At 27.3% G+C, this 27,771-nt stretch overlaps 4 protein-coding genes across 6 annotated transcripts in view; 3 read left to right on the top strand and 1 right to left on the bottom strand.

The window, feature by feature from the left end:
* Positions 1-45: 45 nt before the first annotated feature.
* Positions 46-5,219, top strand: LOC132949488 (mitochondrial-processing peptidase subunit alpha). The gene is made up of 12 exons (XM_061020403.1): positions 46-375; positions 1,443-1,645; positions 1,737-1,816; positions 1,895-1,977; positions 2,047-2,149; positions 2,344-2,436; positions 2,733-2,905; positions 2,984-3,080; positions 3,143-3,354; positions 3,579-3,744; positions 3,804-3,936; positions 4,971-5,219. Exons 1-12 carry the CDS (start codon positions 275-277, stop codon positions 5,129-5,131), a joined length of 1,605 nt encoding a protein of 534 aa, XP_060876386.1. The 5' UTR covers positions 46-274; the 3' UTR covers positions 5,132-5,219.
* A 5,160-nt stretch (positions 5,220-10,379) lies between these two features.
* LOC132948971 (leucine-rich repeat-containing protein 57-like) lies at positions 10,380-11,351 on the bottom strand. Its single transcript, XM_061019702.1, has one exon. It carries the CDS (start codon positions 11,160-11,162, stop codon positions 10,446-10,448), a length of 717 nt encoding a protein of 238 aa, XP_060875685.1. The 5' UTR covers positions 11,163-11,351; the 3' UTR covers positions 10,380-10,445.
* A 57-nt stretch (positions 11,352-11,408) lies between these two features.
* Positions 11,409-16,733, top strand: LOC132948972 (multivesicular body subunit 12B). The gene is given in 13 exon segments (XM_061019703.1): positions 11,409-11,811; positions 12,043-12,149; positions 12,151-12,251; positions 12,322-12,338; positions 12,340-12,399; positions 12,401-12,442; positions 12,498-12,600; positions 12,703-12,839; positions 12,842-12,893; positions 12,951-13,015; positions 13,082-13,108; positions 13,111-13,131; positions 13,361-16,733. Coding segments are annotated over 13 exon segments (867 nt in total). The 5' UTR covers positions 11,409-11,712; the 3' UTR covers positions 13,397-16,733.
* A 5,857-nt stretch (positions 16,734-22,590) lies between these two features.
* Positions 22,591-27,771, top strand: part of LOC132948422 (uncharacterized) — a 38,422-nt gene continuing 33,241 nt past the window's right edge. For all 3 annotated transcript variants that reach the window (XM_061018862.1, XM_061018863.1, XM_061018861.1), the window contains exon 1: positions 22,591-23,136. The gene's annotated coding sequence lies outside the window, so the exon portion shown is untranslated. The remainder of the gene's footprint in view (positions 23,137-27,771) is intronic.

The following is a 27,771-nucleotide window of genomic DNA, read 5'->3' as shown; positions in this document are numbered from 1 at the left end:
AGAAGCGGAGTTTTGTCTTCGTGATCTGTGGTATTTAATCTATTCTGTGGTATTATCGCAGGACGGATGAGTGATCGTGGTGATTACAGAACGTGAAAAGTGATAACTCAAAAAGCGAAAACTAAAACACAACATTTAACATTTAATATTCGGGTATTGACTTGACTCTACTAGGTAGTTTTAAGTTTAGCAGTTTACGGTTACTGACTAGTGAGTATTGAAGTTACTGAATTACTGAAGTACTGACTACTGTAATTTCACGGTGGACGTGATAATGGCCACTGTATATTATAAAACGCCGGTTATTATGACATCTCGACTATCTTCAGTCTCGTGTTTGAAGTATTTCGGTAGAAAAAAGTCATTAAAAGAACTGTATGTATAATTCGAAAATATCTTATTATTTCTTTCCTTCATATCAATATGTAATTGTAGTGTAATGTGCATTTTTAAATCAATATTAATAACATTTTTCAATTTAAATTCCTTGGGTCATTGGTATTATGTTTATAAAAATATAGTTACATGTTAGAAATAAATAAATTATAACTATATTTTTATTACTCATATCAAAAATGTATGCTTTTGAAACTACATTAATGAGTTAAGAAATAATTATTAATGATGTGCCTATATTTTATAAGTATAATTTTACTGTAGTATTAATAGTAGGTATTTTTAATATATTAATCTTTATGCATTACTCTCATTAATATTCTTCTAGTTAGTTATTAAGATTTAAAACATTAAGTATACCTTCTTGTAAGTTTTAATAAAATTTAATTAATACTTGTTAATCATGGTAGTCAGTCTTAATACTGAAGAAGCGGGCGTTGGTATAGGTAGGAGGCAGTGGCGTCTTTTCAGTTTTTAATAAATGTGTTCAAAATTTTTGATCAGCCCTAATGAGTAGCGAGGTAAGTAACTTAAAAACAACCGCTCACAAGCATATATTAATAAATAATGTTATTTTTCCTTCATAAAACTTATAATATATACATACAATATACATACATACATACCAACTTTCAGGCACGTCCACACATTTGTCTAAATATAAAAATATTTTAACTATTAATTTGTAATTATTAATTAACTATCTATCTTTGTGACAATAAATTTTAGTACCTACACAATATAATATAATAATGGTTAATCGAAAACCACTGGACACCGGCCCATTGGGCTGCTCTTAAAATCAGAATGGGACAAATGCCCACCTTGCCTCCCCCCAAATTACACTACTGGTAGGAGGAGGATAAACTGGTTAATCATTTAGTATACATATTATTTACATAATATTATGGTAGTTAAATAAAACCATTAAGTGTAATTGGTAGATTCTTTATTGATTTTGATTTTTTTTGATAGAAAACTGTAAACCTGTACTTAAGATAAAAGAAATTTCAATTTGTTTACTAAATAAAATGTTTTGCAATTAGGAGTACATCATGTAAATTTTCATCAAAAATTGAGAATATATGTTCTTTCAATCAACCTCCACTCACTGAAACATTGCCAAACTTGCCAAATGTTATATACAGTGAACATAAGCTTCATAATGTGAAAACAAATATTACACAATTACCTTGTGGGATAAGAGTGGCATCTGAAGTTGCATATGGAGAATTTTGTACCGTCGGAGGTAAATTTTAAATACATTTTTATTTAGCTCATGTTCTGGACACATAATTTTTATTTCTTATACTAAAACTTATTATTTTATTATTTATTAGTGGCGATAAATTCTGGTTGTCGATATGAAGTACAATATCCAAGTGGGGTTAATCATTTCCTTGAAAAATTGGCTTTTAATGTGAGTAATATTTCATTATTTTACTGTTCAATTTTTTTTTGACATAACATCAATTTTTTCAATTATTTTTGATATTAGACAACTTCTAATTTTCCTGGAGATAATGACATTTTAAATGAAATTGAAAAATACAACGGCTTGTGTGATGCACAGTGTTCCCGGTAATTTTTTTATCTAATTATAACATAGTTTTATTATTTTTGTGTTATTTGTTTGTATTTTTATTCTAGAGATGTAGTGTTATATGCCGCAAGTGCTAATAGAAAATATGTGGATAATATTATAAAAGTTCTTGCTGATGTAGTTTTACGGCCTAGGATTACAGAAGACGAGGTTACAAAATATATATATATATAATGATTTAACTTTTTAAAATATTATTAATTATAAGTAAATGTTCAAATATTATGTTTAATTTTTTTTTTTTGTACTGACAATTTATATTTTAAATTAAAAAATAAGTTTTGATATTGATAATTTAACTGTCTAATTTTATTATTTTGTTTTTCTTAAATAATTAATTACAGGTAATGGCTGCAAGCAAAGCAATTTTATTTGAGCATGATACATTAATGATAAGACCTGAACAAGATCAATTGCTTGAAAATTTGGTGCATATGGTAAATACTTTTAAATATTTTTAATACATTGTTTTTTGTTTTGCTTAAAGCAGGGCTTGAAACCGAAAATATATTTTTCCAATTTCGGTTTTGGATATCGGTATTTATTTTTCGAATTTTGTTTTCGGTTTCTGTTATTAGTATTTATTTTTCCCGCTTTCAATTTCGGTTATCAATATTTTTTTTTTTCAATTTTGTTTACGGTTTCAATATTGTATTCAGTTTTAACCGGTATTTAAAATTGGTATCCACTATAACGGATTCAAGCCGTGGCTTAAATATTTGTTTATATTTAGGCTGCTTTCCAACAAAATACATTGGGTTTATCAAAACTTTGTCCAACTGAAAATGTATCCAAAATCAATCGTCAAGTTCTACTTACCTATCTGAAAAACCATTATGTACCTGAACGAATTGTTGTTGGAGGAGTTGGAGTAGATCATCAAGAACTTGTTGATAGTGTACAAAAGTACTTGAAATAATTAGTATTATACAAATTATACAAAAATTAATTTGATTTACATATTTAAATATTTATTATATTTAGGTACTTAGTTGATGAAAAACCAATTTGGAACAATGAAAAGCTTGATACAATTAGAATTGATAACTCAATACCACAATACACTGGTGGAATAATCAAAGTATGTATTTATTATTATTTAAAATATTTATTAATTGTTTAATACATATTTAAACATTATAGGAAGATTGTGATATTCCTGCATTTCCTGGACCATCTGGCTTAGCTGTTTTATCGCATGTTATGATTGGTCTGGAATCTATACCTCTAGTGGGTTCAAATGATTTTGTTCCATCGTGTGTATTAAATCTGATGATGGGTGGTGGTGGATCTTTTAGTGCAGGTGGACCTGGTAAAGGAATGTATACAAGGCTGTATAGAAATGTTTTAAACCGGTATGCATGTGATTTTTGTATATATTACAAAGTACAAACACATATTATAATATTGAAATAAGGCCCGGACACACACCAATGCACTATGCAGTAAACAAAAAGATTGCCATTACCCTTTGCAATAACCTAGCCGCCTCTTTCTTATGGCTTTGGTGTGTATCCGGCTTAAATAATACCTATTGACTATTAAAAATGCAACCACAATATTATACTTGTATGATTAGGTACGGTTGGTTGTATAGTGCTACTGCTTATAACCATGCATATACTGATAGTGGATTATTCTGCATTCATGCTAGTGCTGAACCACAATATGTTCGTGATATGGTCAAAGTCATTGTGTTTGAAATTGCTAATATGGCTAGTAATATTCAAAGAGAAGAACTTGCTGTATGTATTAATTTAATTTAAAATGTTCATTTTATTTAATGACATTATTTATTTTATAGAGAGCAAAGAAACAATTGCAGTCACTCCTATTGATGAATTTAGAAGCACGTCCAATTGTGTTTGAAGACATGGTTAGGCAAATTTTAGCGTGTGGTTATAGAAAAAGGCCAGAAGAACTTCTCCAAGAAATTGGTAGGTTTTAAATACAAAATATTAGGTTGTGCTAGTATTTAAGGAACCAAGTCAGTCTAGTACCCCAATTTGACTTGGCCAAGTGTCTTATTAATTGGTAAACCCTAGATCTTAGATAAATGTTATGAAATATTTGAATCTAGTTTAATTGCTACTTGTTAGTTTTAAGGAATAGCAGACAATGACCACCTGTATGCGGACAATTCCCACCTATAATTTTTTATTATGAGCATCTGATTTTACGTTTAATTTGTTAAAGTCAAATTTATATAAATGAATATCCAAATTTTTTTTAAAATTGTTAATATGATTTAAATGAACGAGACTGCAAATTCAAACTTGATTTCAAAATTCATATTGCGTTTTTATATTGATAAGTATGTTAAAATGTCTCTTTAGCATAAAAAACAGTTCATTTCCTATTCTCCGTGTAGCAATTGAGCGAATACCAAAATAACTTAATATATAACATTTAAAACTATGATAGTATTTATTAAATATAAACAGTTTTATCATTCCTAAGTGCTTAATAATTTAAATATAATATGCTGAATCTTTTTTGTATATTTTGTACAGTAAAAGAAATATTTTGTAAGAAACAATCTAAATAATTAGCAAAAATTTAAAATATGTGCTAATATCATGAAATGGTTAATACTTATTTATAAAAACTACTAAATAAATACTCTTATTTTATACTTCCACTTTAAAAAAAAAAATTCTGAAATATAGATCTTTATCAAAAAATTAAAAATACCTAAATAAAAATGAAAATTTAAAAAAAAATCACTTTAATTGACCAAGAAAATAAAATTGTACAATAAATATGTATGATCAATACCTATAATATAAGTAAGTATAAATATATAATATACTATATATTATTATATCAATATATTACATTGATTAAATTATATTAAAATGCAATTGTTTCATTACTAGGATATAAGCAAAGTTGAAATAATATAGTACCCAAATAATTTTATACAATAATTCAAGCATTATTTTTAAATTTTTCTCATTTGATTTTTTAGAAAATGTAACTGAAGATGATATAGTAAGAATTGTTAAGAAAATTGTGGATACCCCACTAACAGTTGTTGCTCGTGGAAATATTTCAAAATTACCACTAATTGAAGAAATGCAAGAGTTGATTAATACAAAACCAAAAGGAAAGATATTTGGTCGGTTTTAATTTGTTTTAGTTTAGATCCATTTGCATTCTTGTTAACTTTAAAATAAATTTGTTCAAACAAAATATATAACTTGATATTTTATTGTTATTAATAATTATTATTAATGATTTATACTTATAAATATTCTATATCTAAAAGATATAATTATTTAATTTTATAATTTTAGGAAATGAAATTCTGAATACTTAATATATTATTGCCTAGTGTATAAAGATATAATTTAAGTACATAATATTATAGAAATTACAAACCTTTTATATTCTATAAAAATATTCAGTTATTTTATTCTCAATGGTAATGCTATGAAAAAAATTTTGGGGAGGATAGGCTACCCGAACCTGATGACCCCTATGGACCTCCCTTTCAGTCACGGTCTTATGTGTCACTTAAGTCAACTGTGAAACTATAAACAAAACCCCAAAGGCCAATTTAAAATATTAAGAGATTAAATCTATGGATTTTTACCAATTATTTTGTAGACATGAAATAATTTTCAAAATATAATTTTTAGGTTTCTAAACATAAGTTTACAACACTTTGTTTTTTTATTTGTTGTTGTATACCTTACACAGTTAAACCGGCATATTCGATTATTTCTGCTTGCAGACTGCAGTGGCACCAAACCAATGCATTAGATGTGGTGGCTGCCACACCTATTTGAAGGGGTGGGTAATCGTAATCCTAAGTATAAAAATATATTGTACAAATATACAAATATAAGAAAGATGACTTCCTATAGTGTATCGTAGCGTGCAGTGTGCTCTAGGTAGGTATGCGATAACCTACGTTAGAAATAGGCGATAGCTATTTAATTAATAGTTTTACGATAAATAATAAATAGTTCTTAATAAAAGGTAGGTACCTAATAGTATTTATAATCAGTGGTACTGTGTAAAAAGTCAAAAATCTCTGATATACATCTCATAATATAGGTACTGTTTTTTTTTTTTACAAGTGATAAAACAATTAATATTATCCGAAATAGCGGAGGTGATGGCCATAGGCGCAATTTGGGTTAAATGTATGGGGGTGATAGATTTATGTCGACTAAAGTGATCAGCGGAGGGCTTTGCCCCCCACACCCCCCTCCATTGATTCACCATCACATTAATCTTAATATAAACAATTATCTAACACAGTACATTATGATCTCTGATTATAAAAATGATAAGGTCTTAGAAATAATTGTATCCAAATATCTATGACATAATATTACATAGTCAATAAAAATTCGATGGTGTTTTCAAAAATTTGGCGATGCTGAGCCAAATTGCGCCTGTGGTGATAGCCCCCCCCCCCCCCCCGGCGCCCGTAAATGTATTGATTTTACAACGATTTACGCTTTTATATTTTATTTTTATTTTGTGTCCGCCATCACCTAATAGCAGTGGTGTATTGGTAGGGTGGTAAATATATGTATGGGTATACGCACTAATAAAAGATGTATATTACACGCAGGGCCGGATAGGTATGTGTATCGGCCCATCGAGATTTTCACTTCTATATAAGCGGCCCATTTACATATTCAGTGGCCCAAAATCACGTCCATAATTATTACGAGCTCATAGTTGGCCAATCGTATTTTAAACATGAATTTATTTTCTCTCACACTCACACGACCGGCCCAGACTTTAAGCGGCCCACCGAGAGGTAACCAATCCGGACCTGATTCTACATGGGTAAACATTTTTTTATCGAACCGCTCGAAAAAATTAAGTTAATCCAACAATCCCTTAAATGTTTATCGCTTCTAATATTACTATAAAATTATGTTATCGTCAACAACATTCCATTTTCATAAAACTAATTGGATTGGAGTGTAATACGGCTGTACATTGGGTAGGTAGTAGGTACTACCATTGATTATGAATACTATTTTTTAGTTTTACTTTTAGTATTTGTAATCGATGATGCATTGGTAGTGTATTACCATTGATTATAAATACTAAAAGTAAAACTAAAAAATAGTATTTATAATCAATGGTATCACTACAACGTATGATTGAAAATTGAAATATAATAATATAAATAAAAGGTAAAACCACAACCCTTTTTGCATTAGTTATATGTTTTGTAGTTGCACAAGAAATCAACATAGTTTTAGACGTTTTAGTATAATATGGAAAATAAATGGTAAACATCGTATTGGTGGGTTAGGCGAATTTTAAACGGAAAATTGGTACGGTCTATTGTGTTTCAAATAAAAGAAATGAAATAGGAAGAATACCTACATTGAAAATATTTTGTTTTAATTGGTTCAAAAAATGTGCCCGAAATTAAATTAAATATAAATTCACAAGAGTAATATAATAGAATATTATAATACTAATTAATATTCTATGGTAGTATAATTGTAAAAAAATGTATCCAATTTTTACGCTTTTCGACCCTCCAAATAAAATGTTATTGATAGTTAAAGAAAAAAAAATACCTAAATTGAAAATTGAAAATGTCCGCAAACAGCTTAAAAACAGTCAATATTTTTTGAAGATATTAACAAGTATGGGAATTGATAAAATAAACATATTATGGTGTATATTTCATGTATCCACAGTTATTCGTTTTTGAATTACTACAAAATAAAAAAGTCGCCACAATATGAGTAATCGAGTGATATCCAATATTGTAAAAATATATGAATTTCAAACACTCATAAAAACTTAATTTGACTTTTTTATGGACATTTTTTTATTTGATAAAGGTAGACAAACTTATGAGAAATCTTGTATTACATTTTCAAATCTTAGGTTTAAAAAGAAAAATGTTTATGAATTCTTAACTCAAAATAATTTGCTAATTTTCGTCATTTTCCGTATTTTGTCAATATTTGAACTATAATATTTGAATGATTATAAAAAAAAAACTGTGACTAAGGATTTTTAATGTTTTTTAAAGGTCATTGTAACAATATAGTAGGAGCCTTTATTAAATGTTCTCGCTTTATTACCCAACAAATAAAATTGTATTGACATTTATAAAAAAAAAAAACTAATAAAATTGGAAATCAGATCATCAAAATATTTATAAACAACTAGTGAAAATGTCATGGCGTATATGCGTTAATTTGATTTTGAGTTACACCAAAAGCCAAAATCGATTTTGTCTAAAACCAATATTGCTTAAAACTTCCCGTATTCCCTTGATTGTTTTGTTGTTTTTCCCGGCGCTTATGAAAACTACTGGGAAATTTTTACTTTTGAACCCCCCACAGTACCAACTAGATTCACTTTCCTATCAGAAAAGATACTGTTGAAGAAAATCTAAGCACTATTACCGTCTAAAAAGGATAGACACAATAATAAAAAAAAAAAAAACATATCATTGTAAAGTCAATACATTCATTACTCCGCTCAGAATCTAAAAGGCGTCCAAAATGAAATTCATAATAGTTTCCCTAGGTATGGTATTTAAAATAATATCCATTGTGGTGTCTTTATTTAAGTAACTATTAATAGTTTGATGAAGTCTTGTATTGATGTAAAACATATTTATTTTTTTTATACATAGGTGTAAAAATTATTAGGTTCATGGCGTATAATCGGTTCATCTGGGAATTTTGTAGGTCCGTAATTTCTTATGTTACGTTTTATGGAAAACAAATTTGAAATTTCCAAGTGTTACTGCTGTATCTTAGCTAGTCATAAAATTAAAAATAAAAAATTTAAGGTAATAAATTATTATATCAAGCTCTGCCACCTATAGTCTATATGATAGATATATAATATTATAAACCGTAGGTAAAAACCAAAAACTATAGTTTTTTTTTGTCTACCCCTGTGGTCCTGTACTAAACTATATGCGATCGAACCGTAGAGTAATATCTATGGATAAAATATATTTTATTCTATGGATTGAACATATAGCTGGTTCACTGGTTGGTATATAATAGTCGACTTTATCATCATTTTATTTACGATTTTCCACACCAAAGTACCAAACTAACGTATAAACTTGGGAAGTATAGTAGATTTTACCTTTTTATTAACGTATTTTTCACAGAAAACTAATATAATATCATACATTTATAATTAATAACAACTTCTCATAACATTTACAGGTAAGACTATTAGGTATCTAGACAATATCATAGGCTTTTTGAAAAAGTAGCAACAGTAATATTATAAGCCTGTGTGCAATTTGAGGATGAAAGTCAATTTTTACAATTGTTATTTGTTTTTTTCTTATCTGTGGGTTTTGTTAACTTTGAACATGTTTATTGTTCTGTGATAATATAAATAAATACATTTTTTTGGCGACACAGGGGTGGAGAACCATGACTGGTCTAATGTATAAAGTAAATTTAAGTACCTAATCTAACGCTAATTAAATGTCCATGCATATTATGATAGATCCAGTGGTGAAAAATCATATTATATACTATATTATAGTAAACCGGGGAATCTGGTATAATATAATTATAGTAATCATACTATATAAGGAAATAAGGGGAAATATTTTTCAGAGAAAAAACAATTATTTTTTTTTGCAGAAATATTGAATGATTTTTAATTGACATTTCAATAACCTATATAATATATTATAATATAAATAACATATAATTATCCATTATTTAATTAATGATAGGTGATAACAGAAATATTTAAATGTTAAAATTGATCATATAATTTAAATTAACCTAATATTGATAAACGAATAGATACAAAAATAATTCTCAATTGTGGGTAACAATTTCACAAGACTTGAACAACATGTCAACATAAGAATACATTTACTCAAATTTAATGAAAAAAACACCTAAGTAAATGAATTAGATAATAAATTGCTCCATTATTTTTACATATGTTTATAATAAGGTGAATCTTTTTGAATAATATTTAATACAGTTGAAACCTCTTAACATAAAAATAATCTTTTTTTTTTTTACACAATAAATTCATTGTTGTATTTTATAAAAGTTCTATAACTATTTGTCTCTGCACTTTGTGCTAAAATAATGTAACAACTAATAAAGTAATAACTAATAGCATCAACTTTTGATTTTAAAAAGAAAACTTATAGTTATTATTTAAATTATTTAACTCGGTATACATTATGCACAAACTGTCTTTAAGGTATTAGTGGCCCCATCCTATAACTGTTAATGATTTCAATTTTAAAAAATCCTCTTAAGATAATATATTATGAATAATGTGCATAGTTGATCGTAACACATCATGTTAATATGAAATAACAAAAAGCAAGTAAAAAAATCAATCATGGAATTATAAATAATAAAATTACTGAGCATAATGATTTAGGTGATGTACTCAACAATAAACAAATAGAAAATCAATAATAAACAAAAAAATTAACTTAAAACATTTTTTTTTTTACTTCTGTATATCTTGTCATATATGTGCTATACTCCTCTAACGCTAATAAAGATTTCATATCAAATAAATTCCCTTCAACACATAATAACGATACTTTAGACGATGTTAATAATTCTTTAGGAATATCGTCCAATTCTAGACAATTTTCTTCTAAGCGCAAAGTCTTCAATCTGGGGCATTGTGCTAAACCAGATGGCAGTTTCCTAATTTGATTTTGATTTAGGTTTAGTTCAACCAATCTGGATTGTTTAATAAGTTCAGGCAATTGAGTAATGTTATTCTTAGATATATCCAATGCTTCTAGATGTTTTAATTCGCACAAAAATTCTGGAAATACACTGAGCTGATTGTCTCCGAACGAGGCACGTTTTAGAAATATCAAATTATTCATTGGAGGTAATGACTTTAATAAGTTACAATTCACCTGTAATGTTTCAATCTTCGACAAGCAGTTTATTTCTTCAGGCAGATTTTCTAACGAGTTGTTGCTGACATTAAGTATCTTTAGTTCTTTGAATTGACCAACAGATTTTGGTAATACTTTTAATTTGTTTTTAGACAATTCCAAATTTCTTAAAAAAGGATGAAGAACATCAATGGAATCTGGATACTGTTTAAGATGACTATCCGATAAATTTAACACACCCGTTTTTCTGGATGTTTCAACATGGTTCTTTAAACTTGCTGTGTTTCCCATCTTTATTTATTTTCATTTATTTTGAACAATAATCACTATAAAATATGAATTAAAACAGAATTATTACTTTTTAGTTAATACCTAGATGGCTAGATACTTAATAATAGTCAATATTCAAGGATCACATTTTAATACTAATTATTAATTAACCTTGTCCTAAACTCCCAACTGTGGTCTGTGGACTGTGTTTATACTTTTATTATTCCAATATTCTTTATCATTCTATGGTTATACTGTCGTGGTTATACTGTAAACTGTTATCACTATTATCACTAGTAAATGGTACAAAGGTCCGTGTAATATTATAATGTTATCTATAAATTTGTTGAACGTTATCATATCTGCCCCCACCAACCAATATTTATTGCTTACAGACGTACAGTTTACCATAATATTAAATATTTTAGTTTATTCTCTTCTATTCTTTATTTCTTTATGTTGTATTTAAGAATTTACTTACAATAATTTTGTTTATTGTGCATCAAACTTCAGAGTTCAGGATCTGGATTTTACGTAGATCTTAATGTGATTTTTATTGTAAATACGTAAGATGATTAAACAAGTATTTAAATCATTTCCGGACAATAAACCAATATCAGGATTATGTATAATAGAAGATATTACGAAATGTCCAACAGGATATAACCCCGTGAGTTAAGAACATAATTATTTAAGATGACTGATGAGTCATCTGTCGTCATCATCTATTGTTAATTGACATTTATTTTTAATACAATTTGTATTTTTAACAATTTTTAACAATTAAAATAATATATTGTATCTGATTCGATTACAATTTCTTAGGTAATAAGTTTATTAAATATTTGGAGGTACCTATCTAATTTGTACACACATTAAATAGATCTGTTTATATATTTAGATATCAAAAACACATGACCAAGATTCAGATGCTGATTTACATATGCAGTCATGGAAAGAGTCTGTGTTTATTGGCAGAAAAATTACAAGATATCTATGTTATCTAAAACAGAGGGATTTCAGATTACATTGTAGTAAATATAAATATAATAAATGAAAAAGAATGTCCTCCTGATGGCTATTGTTTAATCCCCAGAACTATTGACAGTGGTAATCATATTGTTACTTATTATTCCATCAATTATAATATTTTCTATTCTTATATTTATTTTATTTTAAGATCAAAAAGCCTGGCGATAAACGTCAGTTATGTTACAAATTATCTAGAAAAAGTCTAGCTTCATATGCTATTACTGATAATTATACTATTAAGTCGATCAAAGAAAGCACCAGATGGTTTTAATTAGTTGGGTATGATCTTTTGACTATAAATATATTAACTATTAAAATTATATAATCATTTTTAGGGATTTAAACGGCTTAACACTTTGTTATAAGACTGGCCCTCAATCTCCAGATGTGCCATTAACCATCATTTGACTTATGGGTATGTTAATTAATATAATTATATTATATAACTGTTTAAATTTATAACTATTACATTAATACTTTCAGTTATTTACAAATATTTATCATTTAATATTGTAGATTAACACCAAACGCTGGTCAACAGAAAACATTCCAAACAGTAATGGGTCTTTAAGTTCACTTCCCAGTTTAGAATCTAGTGCTCATGTATTATCCCATGATTATGATAGACTAATGTCATTAAAACCTACACGGCCAGCACCAAAAATTACCCTCCAACATATTCATCTTCTTCTAATTATTCTACATTAAATTCTTATCAAGGTAAATTAAATAAATATTTTCTTTAATATTTATTTACTATACAATTATATTCTTCAGGGTTAGAAGGTATTCCATTTATATTGAATCAAAATATTTCTGTGGAACATAAGTCTATTTTTAAGGTAATAATAACATAGTGTAAATAAACTGATACAGTAAACAAATAAATAAAATAATTTAATTTTTAGGATATACCCGAGATTAAAATAAAAACAAACCCGAAGACCTTGATTTAGAGGTATGTATATTGTAATTATTGAATGTAAATTATATACAATGATATTGAAAGCTAAGTGGTAACAGAAAATGATTGTGTGATCTTCCTAAATTATTTAAACATAACAAATTATTAATTATTTACTAAAAATTGCACGGTATATGAAAAAAAATAAAATATGGCGAATAATATTTAATACTATTTTTATAATGCTATTTATATTTATTTGAATTATTCAATTTTGTTACAGTACAACTACAGTTTTGAACAAGAACGACAAGTGTGATTTCCTACTTATTTTATGAATTGTAAGTTTGAAACAATTTTTAAAACTTAAAATGTATTAATTTATCATATGTATATTTTTATATATATATACAATGTATATAACACATCTTTTTTTCATCTTATCCTATGTTAGATTATATTTAATTTTATAACTATAGAAACTACTAATTATTATTTTTATTTTAATTACTATAATTATTTTTAAATTATTTAATAAAAATAATCTTTTTAAATTTGTTCGCAGTATGATGATGATTTTTTATAATCTACTGTCTTACTATCATACTTATAAGTTAGATTAAGTTGACTTTTATACTAATTTATTAGCAATTGTAATATTTTAAAATAGTTTAGGTATTTCAGATCAAACATATCATGACAGTTTAGTACTATAATATGTGTATACAGTGAAATCTCAAAAACTTGAACAAAATTCCTTTAACATCACTGTGTATGATTCTATATATTATTTAAATTTTAAATTTTTTCATATTATTTAGGTATCTCTTATTATAATCAATTTTTGAAATTTCACTGCATTTTTAATATTCATAACTATACTTATATTACAACGTTACCTAATAGATATTTTTGCCATTATAAAAAACCAAATTTAATATCATATGTGTATAGGTTTTTAATAAATGCCATAAAAGTTATGTTAGTTGAAAATCACCTTTCTACTTTAAGAAAAAGAAAAATGTGTTTTGACTGTTAGCAATTATTAAACAAATATTAGTGATTTTTTTGTGTGTTAATTAAAAATAAATATTAAAACATTCCTATGATTTAGCATCAATTGTTTAAAATTTTAACAAACTATAAGCATAATGATTTGTTTGACTTATGTGAGTTAATTTTTGATTATTATTACAAAATTAAAACTATTAATTAAAATTTTTATTTATTGTATTAATTTATTATAATAGAAATATTAGATTCAGTGGTGCAATAATCTTTATTTTTCTTACTGACTAATTTTTCAATTTTTCCCACCAGACCACCCACCTCTTAACTATTTATATATTTTATATATAAGGATAAAATATATGTATTTTTAATTTTTGATATCCAATAGTGTTTAAAAAAATAATATTTATGTCACTGTATATCACCTATCATCCGTGAATTATGATTTTTAATTTTTGTTATTTAAGAGGACATGCTATCCGCATTTGTTGTCTCCGTCTTACAAATGTACAACATAGCCAAAAACTGTTTTGCGCATACCAACTTTCACTTTCTCTTAATAGTAGAATTACCAAAATTCTACAACGTATAGGGGAAGAACTTTATCTGTGATGTAGCCTTTTTAATTATTTTGATAATACTAACCAATCATTTTTAATAATTAAATGAAAAAACCAAAACAAACTAATGTCTTAAACTGATTACATTTATTGTATTTATGTTATCCAAAAAATAAAACGCTACGCCACAGACAAAGTTCTTCTCTATGCAATTGTGGATATTTGGTAATTCTACTATAAATACAAAACAGTTTTAGGCTATGTAGCATGTCCTCTTAAACATTGACTCTGATAATGACAAAATATTGAATATGTCTATAAAAGTAAAACAGTGTATTGTTTGGTTTATAATAAACAAAATAATCATGCTGTATTTATATTTCAAATAATTGGTGCTACTTTAAATTATAAAATAATAATTTAAATTTAAAAGACGTGCATTTTTTTATTTGTAGAAATTTAATATCTTATTTATAATTTCAAAAACCAAATAATGAAAATAGGAGTTAACATTATTGTAAATGATCAGATCACATTAATATTTAGTTAATAATGACCATACAGGGTGTTTTAGATAATTCAGTTTTAGTTTTAACAACTTCATGTTCAATAGATAATGTATTAGTTTGTTACATTTTAATATATTTTTTAATTAAATTTGTTACTGTATCATTTAATATTTCTGTAAATGGATTGGAATAATATTATTATATTCCTTATATTATATGCAATTATAAAGTATAAAATTATTTTCTTAAATATTAAAACCTATATTATGAACTAATTACTTACAATAAAATAATTGTATCACAATAAGTTTACAGTAACACAAATTCAAGTGATTTCTTTTTGGTTTTTATAGACTCTACATTTATAAATATAATACTAAAAACATAAAAGATATTATCGTAATTGAATTATAAAGTGAAGTATGATGAAAATTTACTTTTATTTAGGATACAATTCAAATACTTTTTGTTAAAATTTTAATCTTTTACTAACATTAATATTGTAAATGCGTATTGTTAAATATTATTATTTTATTTGTAAATTATGTACTTCTGAATTTTCATAATAATACATTTAATATAACACCCAATATAAAAGTTAAAAAACTACAAAATAATTTTTTGTAAATCAATTTTTTTTAAAGAAGTCATAGATTTTCTTATAAAATGTAATATTCAACTTATCATGTGTCTTAGTGCTGAAATGTGCAAACAACTCTAGTACAATCAAATTATAGATACTGAGTTTGTATTACCTATTTAAATTAAAATCATAATAAAATAAGTACTTATTAATACCAAATTAACTTAAATGCCTTATAGATAAATAAGTATTTTAGAGTTTTCAAATTATTTAAAAGTGTTATAAAAGATTTTAAAATTCTAAATTTAATAATTTTAACATTTACATTTTACAATGTTAATAAATAGATATACAAATGAATTATCTATTCAAATTCATTTTTAACTTATCATGAAATATTTGTTAAGAAAGAACTATGGAAGTATTAATTATTTTATACATAAGGTAACTTTATGGTAACTTAATGTATAAATGATGTATGTGCATATTCCTATTACCATGAATATTACAGACAACATGTATTATTATTATTCTTATCATGATTTTTTTTTTAGCTTCATAGAATTTTTAATTTTTAGTTACCATGTTCTAGTAATTTAAAAAAAGGTTTACTTAATAATAATTTGTCAATTATTCTAACTTACTAAATTTTCCACTTATGAAATATATAATAATTGTGTTTATTATTATACTATTAAATTGTATAATTTAATAATAACAATATATGATAACAATGATAATATTTTGTCGGTATAATTTTTAATGCAAATATTATACATCCTTAAAATATTGTTTAACATTTCCATTGTGTTCTATTATCTTCCCATAATTTAAATTATTGTTACCTCAATAAATAAAACCATTTACTGCCTTCTTTAATAAATAGTTTTTAAAATTATTTGCCATGCCTAGTTATTTTTAGCATTAGGTATCTATATTTGCTCAATGTGAGACTTAGTTAAAATACTTTAACTTAAGTTATTATGTAAAAGTTATGTTTAGTATGACATTATTGTCTTATAAATTATAATGTAATACCTACATCATTTAAAAGTATAAATAATGTTACAATAGTATGTTATAATAGTAAAATACTACAGTATAGTTAGTACAGCATGAACTTTTTTCAATTTATATAAATATTATATTAACTTATTATTATTTATTACTAATATATTATACCTATACATGTATCTTATTTTGTTTATTTCTTAGATGTGTACATCATGGTACTGCTATAGTAAATTGTGCTATTGGTTATTGTTATAACCAAAGACCGGATTTATATGCATTTAAAATGTTAAAATATGCATGCAAATATGCACTTAAAAAGTTCTGAATATGCACTTAAAAATCATAAAACATGCAAAATAATTTTTGATTAATACAGCTTTTTATTTATGGTAAAATTATAAAATCAAAACATTTATGACGAAAATATGCACTTAAATATCACAAAACATGCAAAATAAATTTTTATTACCTATTACAGCTTTTTATTTATGGAAAATTTATAAAATCAAAACATTTATGATGAAAAAAAAATAATAAACTACAATATTATATACAATATATTTTATGAATTTATGATTGTGATAAAAAATATATAATTTATTTGTTATTGGAAAAACAATAAGTAACAATAATATGTTCCATATTGATCTCAGTTAAATTATGACGGCGATTTGTGACAATATGTTTGTATGCAGAAAAACTTCGTTCCACATCAACACTTGTTATGGGTGCATATTTAAAACTTGACAACATTTCCGGGGAAAAGTGTTTGATAGAAGAACTTAAGTCAACATTCTCACCTTGGTGTATTTTAGAAATTTCTTTTAAAATTAGCAGGCCTTTGTTTTTTTTAATAATGTCGGAACATTTTTTTTTAATTAATACGCTATTTTCATTTTCTGAAAGATTAGTGATAGCATTTGTAACTTGTTCAAATATTTCTAAAGCATTTATGAGTAGCAAACCTGAAGTTAATGAATGTTTGTTTAGAAGTTGGAGTTTTTGAATATTTTTCGTGTGAAAATGACTTAACATGCTGATCAATTTGAAACTTTTTTTCTACTACGACTACTTTATTACAATACTGACAAAAAACTGAATTATTATTTAAGGTTTTGAAAACCTCACCTGATTTATTATACGGTTCAATCCATTTTCTAAGTGATGGTAATTTTGAACTTGGAAACTTTGGCATTGTAATTTAAAAACACAAACAATGTTATATAAAATTAATATGTGTTTATTTAGAACTACGTTGACGTCGTTGACTATTGCCGAATGTACACTTCGAACTACAGTCGTTAGTCTGTCAGTCTGTGTTCTGTAGTATAAATAAACGATAGTCGATAACTTGATAATGTTAGATAAGATAAAACTATACGACGGGAAAATCAGTATACAATCTGCCTATTATATTTTTAAAAATATTTTCAATTTTTGTGTTTTGAACAAATTTGTGTATAATAATGGTACATACAGTTATAAAATTAAATAAAAATATTTAAATATATACGTAATATGCAAAAACATGCATTTTTATGGAAAATATGCACTTGTACCCGAAATATGCAAAAATATGCAAAATAAAAATTTGTAACATTATTTATTTAACTATGATTGATGAAAATCCATTTACTGCATGTAATAGATTATAAAAATATGAATATGCATAATATGCTAAATCCGGTCTTTAGTTATAACCATACATTTTTCTTTTTAAATCTAAGATTTGAAAATGTAATACAAGATTCCCTCATTAGTTTGTCCACCTTTATCAAAAAAAAAAAATGTCTATAAGTAAGTCAAATTAAATTTTCATGAGTGTCAGAAGTTCAAATTTTTACAACCTTGGATATTCACTCGATTTCTCATGAGTTTTTTGTACACAATGATATTATTTCATTGAATTCAAATTTAATACCATTCATTATACAGTAATCCACTTTTAACCTACTGTACAGCAGAGCAACATACACTTGCCCACATTTATTTTTTATGGTGAAATTTCAAAATGACTGGCTTGAAACTTTGCATACCCACCTACCCGAAAAAAAAACTAAAATAACGCCCCTGTTTTTAGTAAATGTTTGCGTCTATTTTCTAGAGTAGCAGAGAAGCGGTAATTGCCGTTAATAGTCCGATTCATTGTAGCTTAGACTTCATTAAAAACTCTTTTAGGCCGATGAATTTTCTAAATTTTGATCAATGTTTACAAATTGTCACGGGTGAAATGTTCCCTTAGTCTGCCGCTGATTTTCTATTTATTTTCAATCAAACTATATTCAAGTAGGTAGCCATAGGCGCAACTAAACCTCTAAAACGTGGGGTGCTACAATATTTCATATTTTAAAAACATAAAATTGATGATGGTATTTCACTATATTAATGATAGTTAGACCTAAAAAACGATGGGTGCTAAATTAGAATTTGGGGGTGCTAAAGACCCTTTTACGCTTATGTTGGTAGCCAGTAGGTACTTACTGCAGGGTGTTAGCTGCCAGCATCCATATTATACTACGACCTACAGCATGGATACTTACCATAATTATTTGAAAATACATTTTTATTATAATATAATTGTCATTGTCATGCCATCTAGTCTACAGTCATCTATCTATACTTACTGTCTTACTATATTATTATTTAAATGATTAGAGCCTTATGGGATGCCGACATGTGTTAACATAAATTTAACTACTAAAGAATGATATTCAAATATTCAATAATCAAATTTAAAATATTTAATGCAAATACAACAATGCTACTTGCATGCAATAAAACATAAGTATTAAGCAGATATATTTTTTTTTTTATAATAGGTGGAGACTCGTTTGCGCACATATTAATATATATTTTTGATTTATGACAACTATTTTGCGTACAAAATAATGAACAATGAAAACCAGCTGGTAGCTGTACATTTAAGGGTGTATTAAGCTGCCCATACACGAACAATGTTATTGAAATTAATTGAACACCCGTCAATTGAAAAAGAACAAAGTTGGTCCAGGCGTTCGAAAAAAAAATAAACTTATTAAAAGAATACTCGAAAAATGATTCTGAAATTGGAAGGTGGCTTAAACACTTTTTCACTTTACTTTATTTAAACTCCAATTAATTTACTGCAATAATTTCAATAGCACCTTGTAATATAAGTAGGTATGGATTTTCCAAACTATATATTAATAAATCATATTGATGCGGATATTGATTTTTGGCCAGAATTATGGGCTAGTGAACCAGACAATAGCCCAAGAATAACTAACGTACAAGTTCACATGCACTTCAATAGTCAATTGTATACCTCCCACACTCACATTCGCCAAATTATTCAAATACTAATGGAAATTCAAGTCAATACTGATTCAAAAATAAATTCATTTAACAAAATAAAGAAATTACCCGTATAATATAAATATTAAAAAAACAAAATCCTAATTGTAATTTGTGTATAATTGCTTTCTAAGGAAGCTGTCCTAAAATAAATAGCTCAAACAATATTTTTAAACCCGCGAGCAGTGGTGTATTGGTACGGGTACGCGGGTATACGCCGTATACCCATCAGAAGATTTTCGATTTTCGGCGTATACCCAATGTAAAATCTTATTTTACGGGTATACGCTTCCAAAATAACCAGAAAACCAAATAAGATTTAAAATTTATTTAATATTTCATATAGGAAAAAAAGTTATTCGTATTAATGAATCATTTATCAATTGAAGTAGGTATTGAATATAAGTTATATAACAATATGCGTTGTGTTTAATGTATTTTAAGACTTTAAGTTCAATTTAGTAAACCCAATATTGAATTCAAAAAATCTTTGTGGAAAATTCTATAGATTGTACCTATAATAATAATGTTATTATAATTTTAATTTTTTTGACATTCGAGTTGATTTTGTTTTATTTTCTATTGTTACATTATACAAAAATTAATAAAATAATGTTAAAAACTATGTACTAATTGAACTGCAATAACGTTGTATAATATATACGATGATATAATTTAATCGTTTAGGTTACATACATATTTTATTGGTGCGTATACCCATAAATATATTTACCAATACACCACTGCCCGCGAGTCTATAAAATCAGAATATGATGAGACAGAAAGTCCTAAGCCTGAAGGGAAATGTTGTTTGAGTATAATAATTTTCCATTTTTCCACCATCAGTAATGACCAATTCGAAAATCTGGAGGTACGCAGATGTGGATAAATTTCTTTGAAAAAATGTTTCTATTGTTCATAAATTGTGCGCAAATGAGTTGTAGCCATTTTAATATAATATTATACACATCTGTAATGGATTTAACCAAAGACATCAAAAATTAAAGAAAATAACTACGTCCCATCATTATAGTTATATTCATTACTATTATTTTTCGCTTGATAAATGTTATTTATACGAAAGGAAGAAGGCTGTAGGCATTAGGCAAGCAGCCTGCATGTAGGTAGGCGGCAATTTAATGTTGCCCGGAGGTGCAAAATTTCTATAAACCTGACCCTGACCAACAGCTTTTAAATAGTATAGATCTACCAGCCACCTGCAGGTACCTACAATCTACCTAATATATGACTAAATAGCATATATTATTATATTGGCAATTAATAATTTTCGTTTATCATAAGATGTATTAATATATTATAATATACCTATTATACCGGCTGACGGCTACACCTACTACCTATTTTAGTTTGGATTTAATATACATTCTCGTGGGCCGTGACATAGGAACGAATAAAAACGAATTTCTTCGAAAAACGATAACAACACGAGAGAAAAGCCTCTAAACAACAGGTAAGTACTACAGAAACTACATTAATTTTCTTCAGAAACTATAAAATATACTGCAGAGTTTATACCATAGGCATCGATTAAGTTGAGCTTTAGTACCTATGGGAAGCTTATTATTATTAGATAAAGTCTACATAAATTAAGTACTTCTAAAACAACGAAATTTGCAATATACCTATATTAACAGTGATTTTAATTTTTAATCCTATTGTAATAATATAATTTTGTTCCATTTTTACCATAGATTTAATATTAGTATATTACACTGTGATACACTGTACCAGCAACTAGCAAGTATTCAAGACTCAAGTGTGTATATAGTAATAGTATTATACTATATAATTTACTAATAATAAATAAATAAACAATAAATTATTGATGGGTGGGGTAGGTGCCCACGTCTCGAATTTGGTATTTCGGTAAACGTTCGTGTGTATTGTGTAATATAAATAGGTAATGTTTAAGTATTAGGTAACAATAAACACGATATTTCAGAGAATTTCGATTTTCGACACATACTTTCAGCTTGCATAAACTAAAAGGTTGGTATTTATTACTATTTTATTGTAATAAAATTTTTTTTCTTAATTGCCTAGTCCTTTATCTATGTTTTGTATGTTATGTTGTTATAATAAAAAAATTAAAAACATTGTGTATCTCTAATATCATGTGTCTATTGTTATTACTTATTTGTAGTATAATAATGTTATTATTCAATACTCGAATTTAGTGAATTTACGCTAACACCGTATTGTATCATAGTGAACTACAACTGTATTATACATAAACATAATATTATAATAATAGTATTATCATTTATCACAGAAATACAGAGTAAAATCTGATGAAAATATTGAAAATAATATGTCGGGTTGTTATTTTTTACGCCGGGCACGCGGTAGATACGCGCCAGATAATACCGTGTACCGGCAATATCGCGGACACCGCGGTCACACTGCACGTTTGACCCGAGACCGGTTTGTGCCGGAACCCGGGGCGGCGACGTCCATTCGTCGTTTTCCGTGTCGGGCCGCACGCTGCAATGCCACAGCCGCCGCGCCGTCGTGTGGTGCCGCCGCCGAAGTCGAAGTGCCGAACAGCAGTACAGTGCTGTTAGTGGTCGGCGGCGAACATAGCTGCGGTCGCGTCCAAAACCGGATGCCGGAACGATCAGAAAAAAAAAAAAAACTACAGTTGTCAGTAGTTGTTCTTCTTCCGTGGGTCGCTGGAGTCATTGCGTCCGCGCCGTTGCGGTCAGTCGCTCACCCGATTTTTCCGCCCGACCCCGTGAGAACGTGTCGACGAGATACCACATTAATCCCGCGACGCATTGTCGACGATTTCCTCCCGTGTACGGGGTTCACCCGGACTCCTAACGGGCGCGGTTCGGTTGTTCGCGATCGGCAGTACCACCTCGGCCCGGGGGCCGTCGCCGGAATGTGCCGCACCGAGTGAAATATTTCCGTGTTGTGCGATTATGTTGTGTAAACCATATAACGCGCGTGCAGTTCACGTAGACGTAAAGCGAACACTTACGACGGATTAATATCGTGAAAATACTAATACCATATAATATTGTCTGTAAGTGTGATCCATACCAGAATGATAATATCCGATGATAGGTACCTATGTAACAAACTTGTCGACATGGGTACCTCATACTTATTAGCGTAATTGATTAGTAATACTATTGACTATTGTTGGTCTAACATCCAAGACTTGGATTACCTACTTATTACTTGTAGGTACCTTGGTAAGGCTTACGTCAGCCGCCGGGTTGCATAGGTAAACATTGGGTAAACATTGGGTATCTACTAAACATTTAATGCATCAAATAGTGAACTGAATGCTAATAATTGTCTCTTATACGACGCATGATGTAGTGGCCCATAGGGGGTCCATTGAATTAATAAAATTTTTTATGTGATTCGGCGATTTTGTGGTGTTCAACGATTTTATTGTTTACTATAGGTTACCTATGGCTTCGACGATATCGGTTTAAATAACATTTACATATAGCCACCTACCGATCTAGGCATTGTGTATTACGTGTATTTCATATATTTAGAGGACGAAGAATGTTTTGGGGATCCATTAAAAAACCGTTCATCGCACGATGCCTTTCTAAATCTTTTGTCCTGTCTTGGTCTTACTTCAATGTCGGTTAGGACGTTAGGTTCAACATTCCAACAGCTATATTTACCGTATAAAAAAATAATTCTTACTTCTGGTTCAATTTTATTGGAAATTCATCGCCAAATATTTTTTAATTTTATAACAGTTCATATACCTAAACCTCAAATCGTTTCCGTGAAAGCCTCGAAATTGGGTTTAAGATATCCAAACAAATACCTAGGTACATACTTTTATTGTGTTTATTTGATTAGCACTAATCACTTTTGCTATGGCCTATGCCAAATTAACTTCATAATTTAACAATAGTTAGATTAATGGTTAGACGCAGTAGCGTGGCGAAATTGAAAATGTTCAAAAGCTGGTTTGATATTTCACTCACCCTGCAGCACAAATTACTCAATAATGTCATTCACTGTAATATTTTCCTGTCGTACCATGTTATTACTAAAATAGGTACTATGGTTAATACTAAATTATCATCTTTTGGCCGTTACCCACCCACCACCCCTTAAAAAACTTTGAGGCAACAACCCCCTTTGCCTCCCCACTCGTTAGATTCAAAACACTAGTAGAGTAATGTATTATCGAGAGTATTATTTGGCAAGGGGCCAACAAGTCGATCGTGACCACCTTCGTCTTTTTAAGATTTTTTTTAATCTACCCTTTTTTTTGTAATTTATTCAATCGGGGTAAGCCGATATCGATCAAGACAAACCAACGAAATACAGCGGTTGATTTATTTAAAAAAAAAATGGCATTTCCTGATTGGTACAGACTACCAATACTTTAGATTCCGGATGGAATTTTATTTTGATTAAAACTAATATGTTTTTGTTTAAATTAAATTAAGTAGGTAAATAATTATATGAAAACCTACTCTGAAAAAATTGCTTTTGCGATTGCTTGTAAATATTGTAATGTATATTTTTGAATTTGAAGGGTTTGATAAATTATTGGACGTTTTAAAGCAGATGTACCTATCATTTGTTGGACTATAAATTACTTTGAAATATGGCCGTGCAGTGGTGGTTTTCGGGAATAAAATGTACTTGAGCCAACGTTACTGTTCACCCCATTATTTTAACGATACACCCGAGGATACACCTGTCATCTTTAGGCTCTGATAAAACATGCCATGTGCATAGACTTCAAAACTGACATATTATGTCATGTGCCATAATAGGTCCTGTGTACCAATATTTTATTTTGAATAAAGAATTAACTATTAATTAATAAGTAATAAGAATAACATTCGCATTTTATTTTTTATATAATATAATATCAAGAATAATATCCCTCCATTTTGCTTCATCTTATGTAATATACTCAGTGTAGTTTGAACTAAACTTCTAAACATATAATAATGTATAATATATATTATTATACCTATAATAATCAGCTAAGACGATACCATTTTAACTGAAACAGGAATCTGAATGTTCTAAATAATTCCTTGGAAACAAATACATCTTTCTCATGACCTGTGTATAATGTATATGTATAATGTATTGTCTCAGAACTTTCACTTGGGTACCTTCTCAGCTATGATTCTCACGATTGTAATGTATTTTAAAAATACCGGAATAGAACATTACTTATTTTTGGTGAAGGTGAACTAACCTAACCACATACAATTTATATATTTTTTTGTTTTCGTAAAACCGCATAATAAATGAAGTTACCTTTAAACTACCTACAATTAATAAAATTGAGAATAAAATATAGTTTGTTTACCAACAGAATTAATAAAAACTTCAAGTTACAAGTACCTATTTGTAATTGTTATTATATTTTAGTTCTGAGTGGAGAAAAAAATGTTGAATTAGACAATATTATGTTTTTTTTTGTGACTGAGCACTCTTAATAAAGTAGAAAAAATGTTTTAATCTCCATCAATTGGAGTGGTTTTTGATAGAAAAACATTAAAAATAATCGAAAAAAACATTAAAAATAATCGAAAAAAACGAGGTAAAAATAAAAATCAAAAAAATTGGAAATCAGAAAAATAGAAATTTTCACACGAAACCAGTTTTTGAGAAAATCGATTATCGTTATTTATATTGTATATAGGACAAAGGTATACTATATTTTTCACCAAATATTAGTCTGCATTTTATAAACATACCTAATATTAATATTAATTTCAATATATTTTGGACTTATGTGTGATTCATAGATATTTTAAATTGTTTACTTTTACTAGTTTTCTCCGATGTTTTTTTGATGCATGTTGAGATTTATGTACCTATATAATAATATTTTTGTTTGTTTGTAAAATAAAGCTTGAAATACAGGGTTCTCATTATTAGTGGTTTTTATACCAATTAAAAAATCTTAAAAATACATGACATCAATTTTTTTCATAATATTCGTTCGTGTAGTTTTTATGAAATTTATCAAAATAACAAAAATATGTAAGCTCTTTTGTAGTTTCAATTTATTAAGTTTTTATCTTTAATAGCTTAGGTTGAAAATGTAATTCAAGGTCATAACTCATAAGTTGTACCTTCCTCACCACTTACAGATAAATACTTACCTATAAATCTTAATAATACATATGCACAAAAATAACGGTTTTGTAATTTAAAAATATTATTCGTAAAGGCTTTAACCCGGCTTTAAGCTTTTCGCCAATTCAAATATTATTGTATTTACGTAATGTAGTTTAACAAATATGTTGATTCATTTTGAGCTATTTATTCCACGGACCTATAGTACCTATTTACACCATTTTACGGTATTTATAATTATAACTGCTAAAAATATTATAATAATTTATTAGTATGTATATAATATGATTTGTACCTACTACCTAATTGAAAAGTAAATAACTAATGGCAGTATAAATATATATTAAAAATATCATTGGAAATATAATCTGTCTCGCAATGTTTTATCATGGAATCCAAATTTAACACCAATATTACAGTGACCTGTACCTGTACTCAATGACTAGGTACACTCGACTCCTACTATACAGCAGTGACTTTCATAGTTTCTTGTTTTCATGTTTATTAGTGAAATAAGATACATTTGGGGTTCAAATAAATTATCCTTTAATAACCTTTGAGCACATTAAGCTTAGAAAATAACGTGGTAAACAGATTTGTTGTTTATTAAAATATTATAATTAGATGTGCGTATTTACTTGTAGTTGTGTATCATATTAATATCCCTTTCAATATCAAATCTAGGTACTGTTGTATTTAGATTATAATAACCGAGATAATAACAAATAAACAACAGTATAATTAAATAATAAGAATTATTTAGTACAACGAACAATGTTTTGAAATGGGCCGGTTAATTATTATTAATAATATTATGTTAAATATATTTATATTAAATATTTTGTTTACTTTTGTTTTACTACCGTTTAAGTTAACCTTTCTAAAAATACTGCTTTACGTTAATCTGCCTCAACGGTAGACGGAATATCGAGGGATTAAATTATATTTCAGTATGTTTTTTTTGTTTTATTCAATAACACACCTACAAGTGATTAGTACACCGTCGGAAAAAGTAAATAAGTTCACGTATAGATCCTTAAAAATACCTATTTTGCAGTTAATATTAGTATTTTTATTTCCCAAACTATAGGATAAAAGATTTGCATTTATCTAACGGCTGCATACTACATATTAATATATACTCGAATATAATAACTAATGATAATTTCAAAATATTATGGTCAAGGAAGCTCCCTATTAAAAGTTTATTAATATTTTATTTCTATTAATTAATTTTTTTTATGATAGTAAATATTATTATATAATGTTATACAATATCCAACCTATCTAATTCTTTGAACGTGTAAACAATAAAATACGCAAGTACCTACTACCTGCGTTCCATGCAGTTTCATTTCATTGCTCAATTAAATTAAAATTATTATCATTAAATATAGATGAAATGATATGTATAGTACCTAAAGTTGTGAATTTATATCTATATAATAATAATACACCTCATCTATATGTACCTTTTGAGATTTTATGTATCTATATTATTTTGAATTAAATAGAAAATTACATTAGTTGTATAATAAATTGTTATATGACCTTGATATAAATAAACTTA

Source organism: Metopolophium dirhodum, chromosome 7 (assembly GCF_019925205.1).
Source record: "Metopolophium dirhodum isolate CAU chromosome 7, ASM1992520v1, whole genome shotgun sequence".
In the NCBI taxonomy this organism is placed as follows: Eukaryota; Metazoa; Arthropoda; class Insecta; order Hemiptera; family Aphididae; genus Metopolophium; species Metopolophium dirhodum.
The sequence above is the reverse complement of the archived record's forward strand: the minus strand, read 5'-3'. Positions and strand labels throughout refer to the sequence as shown.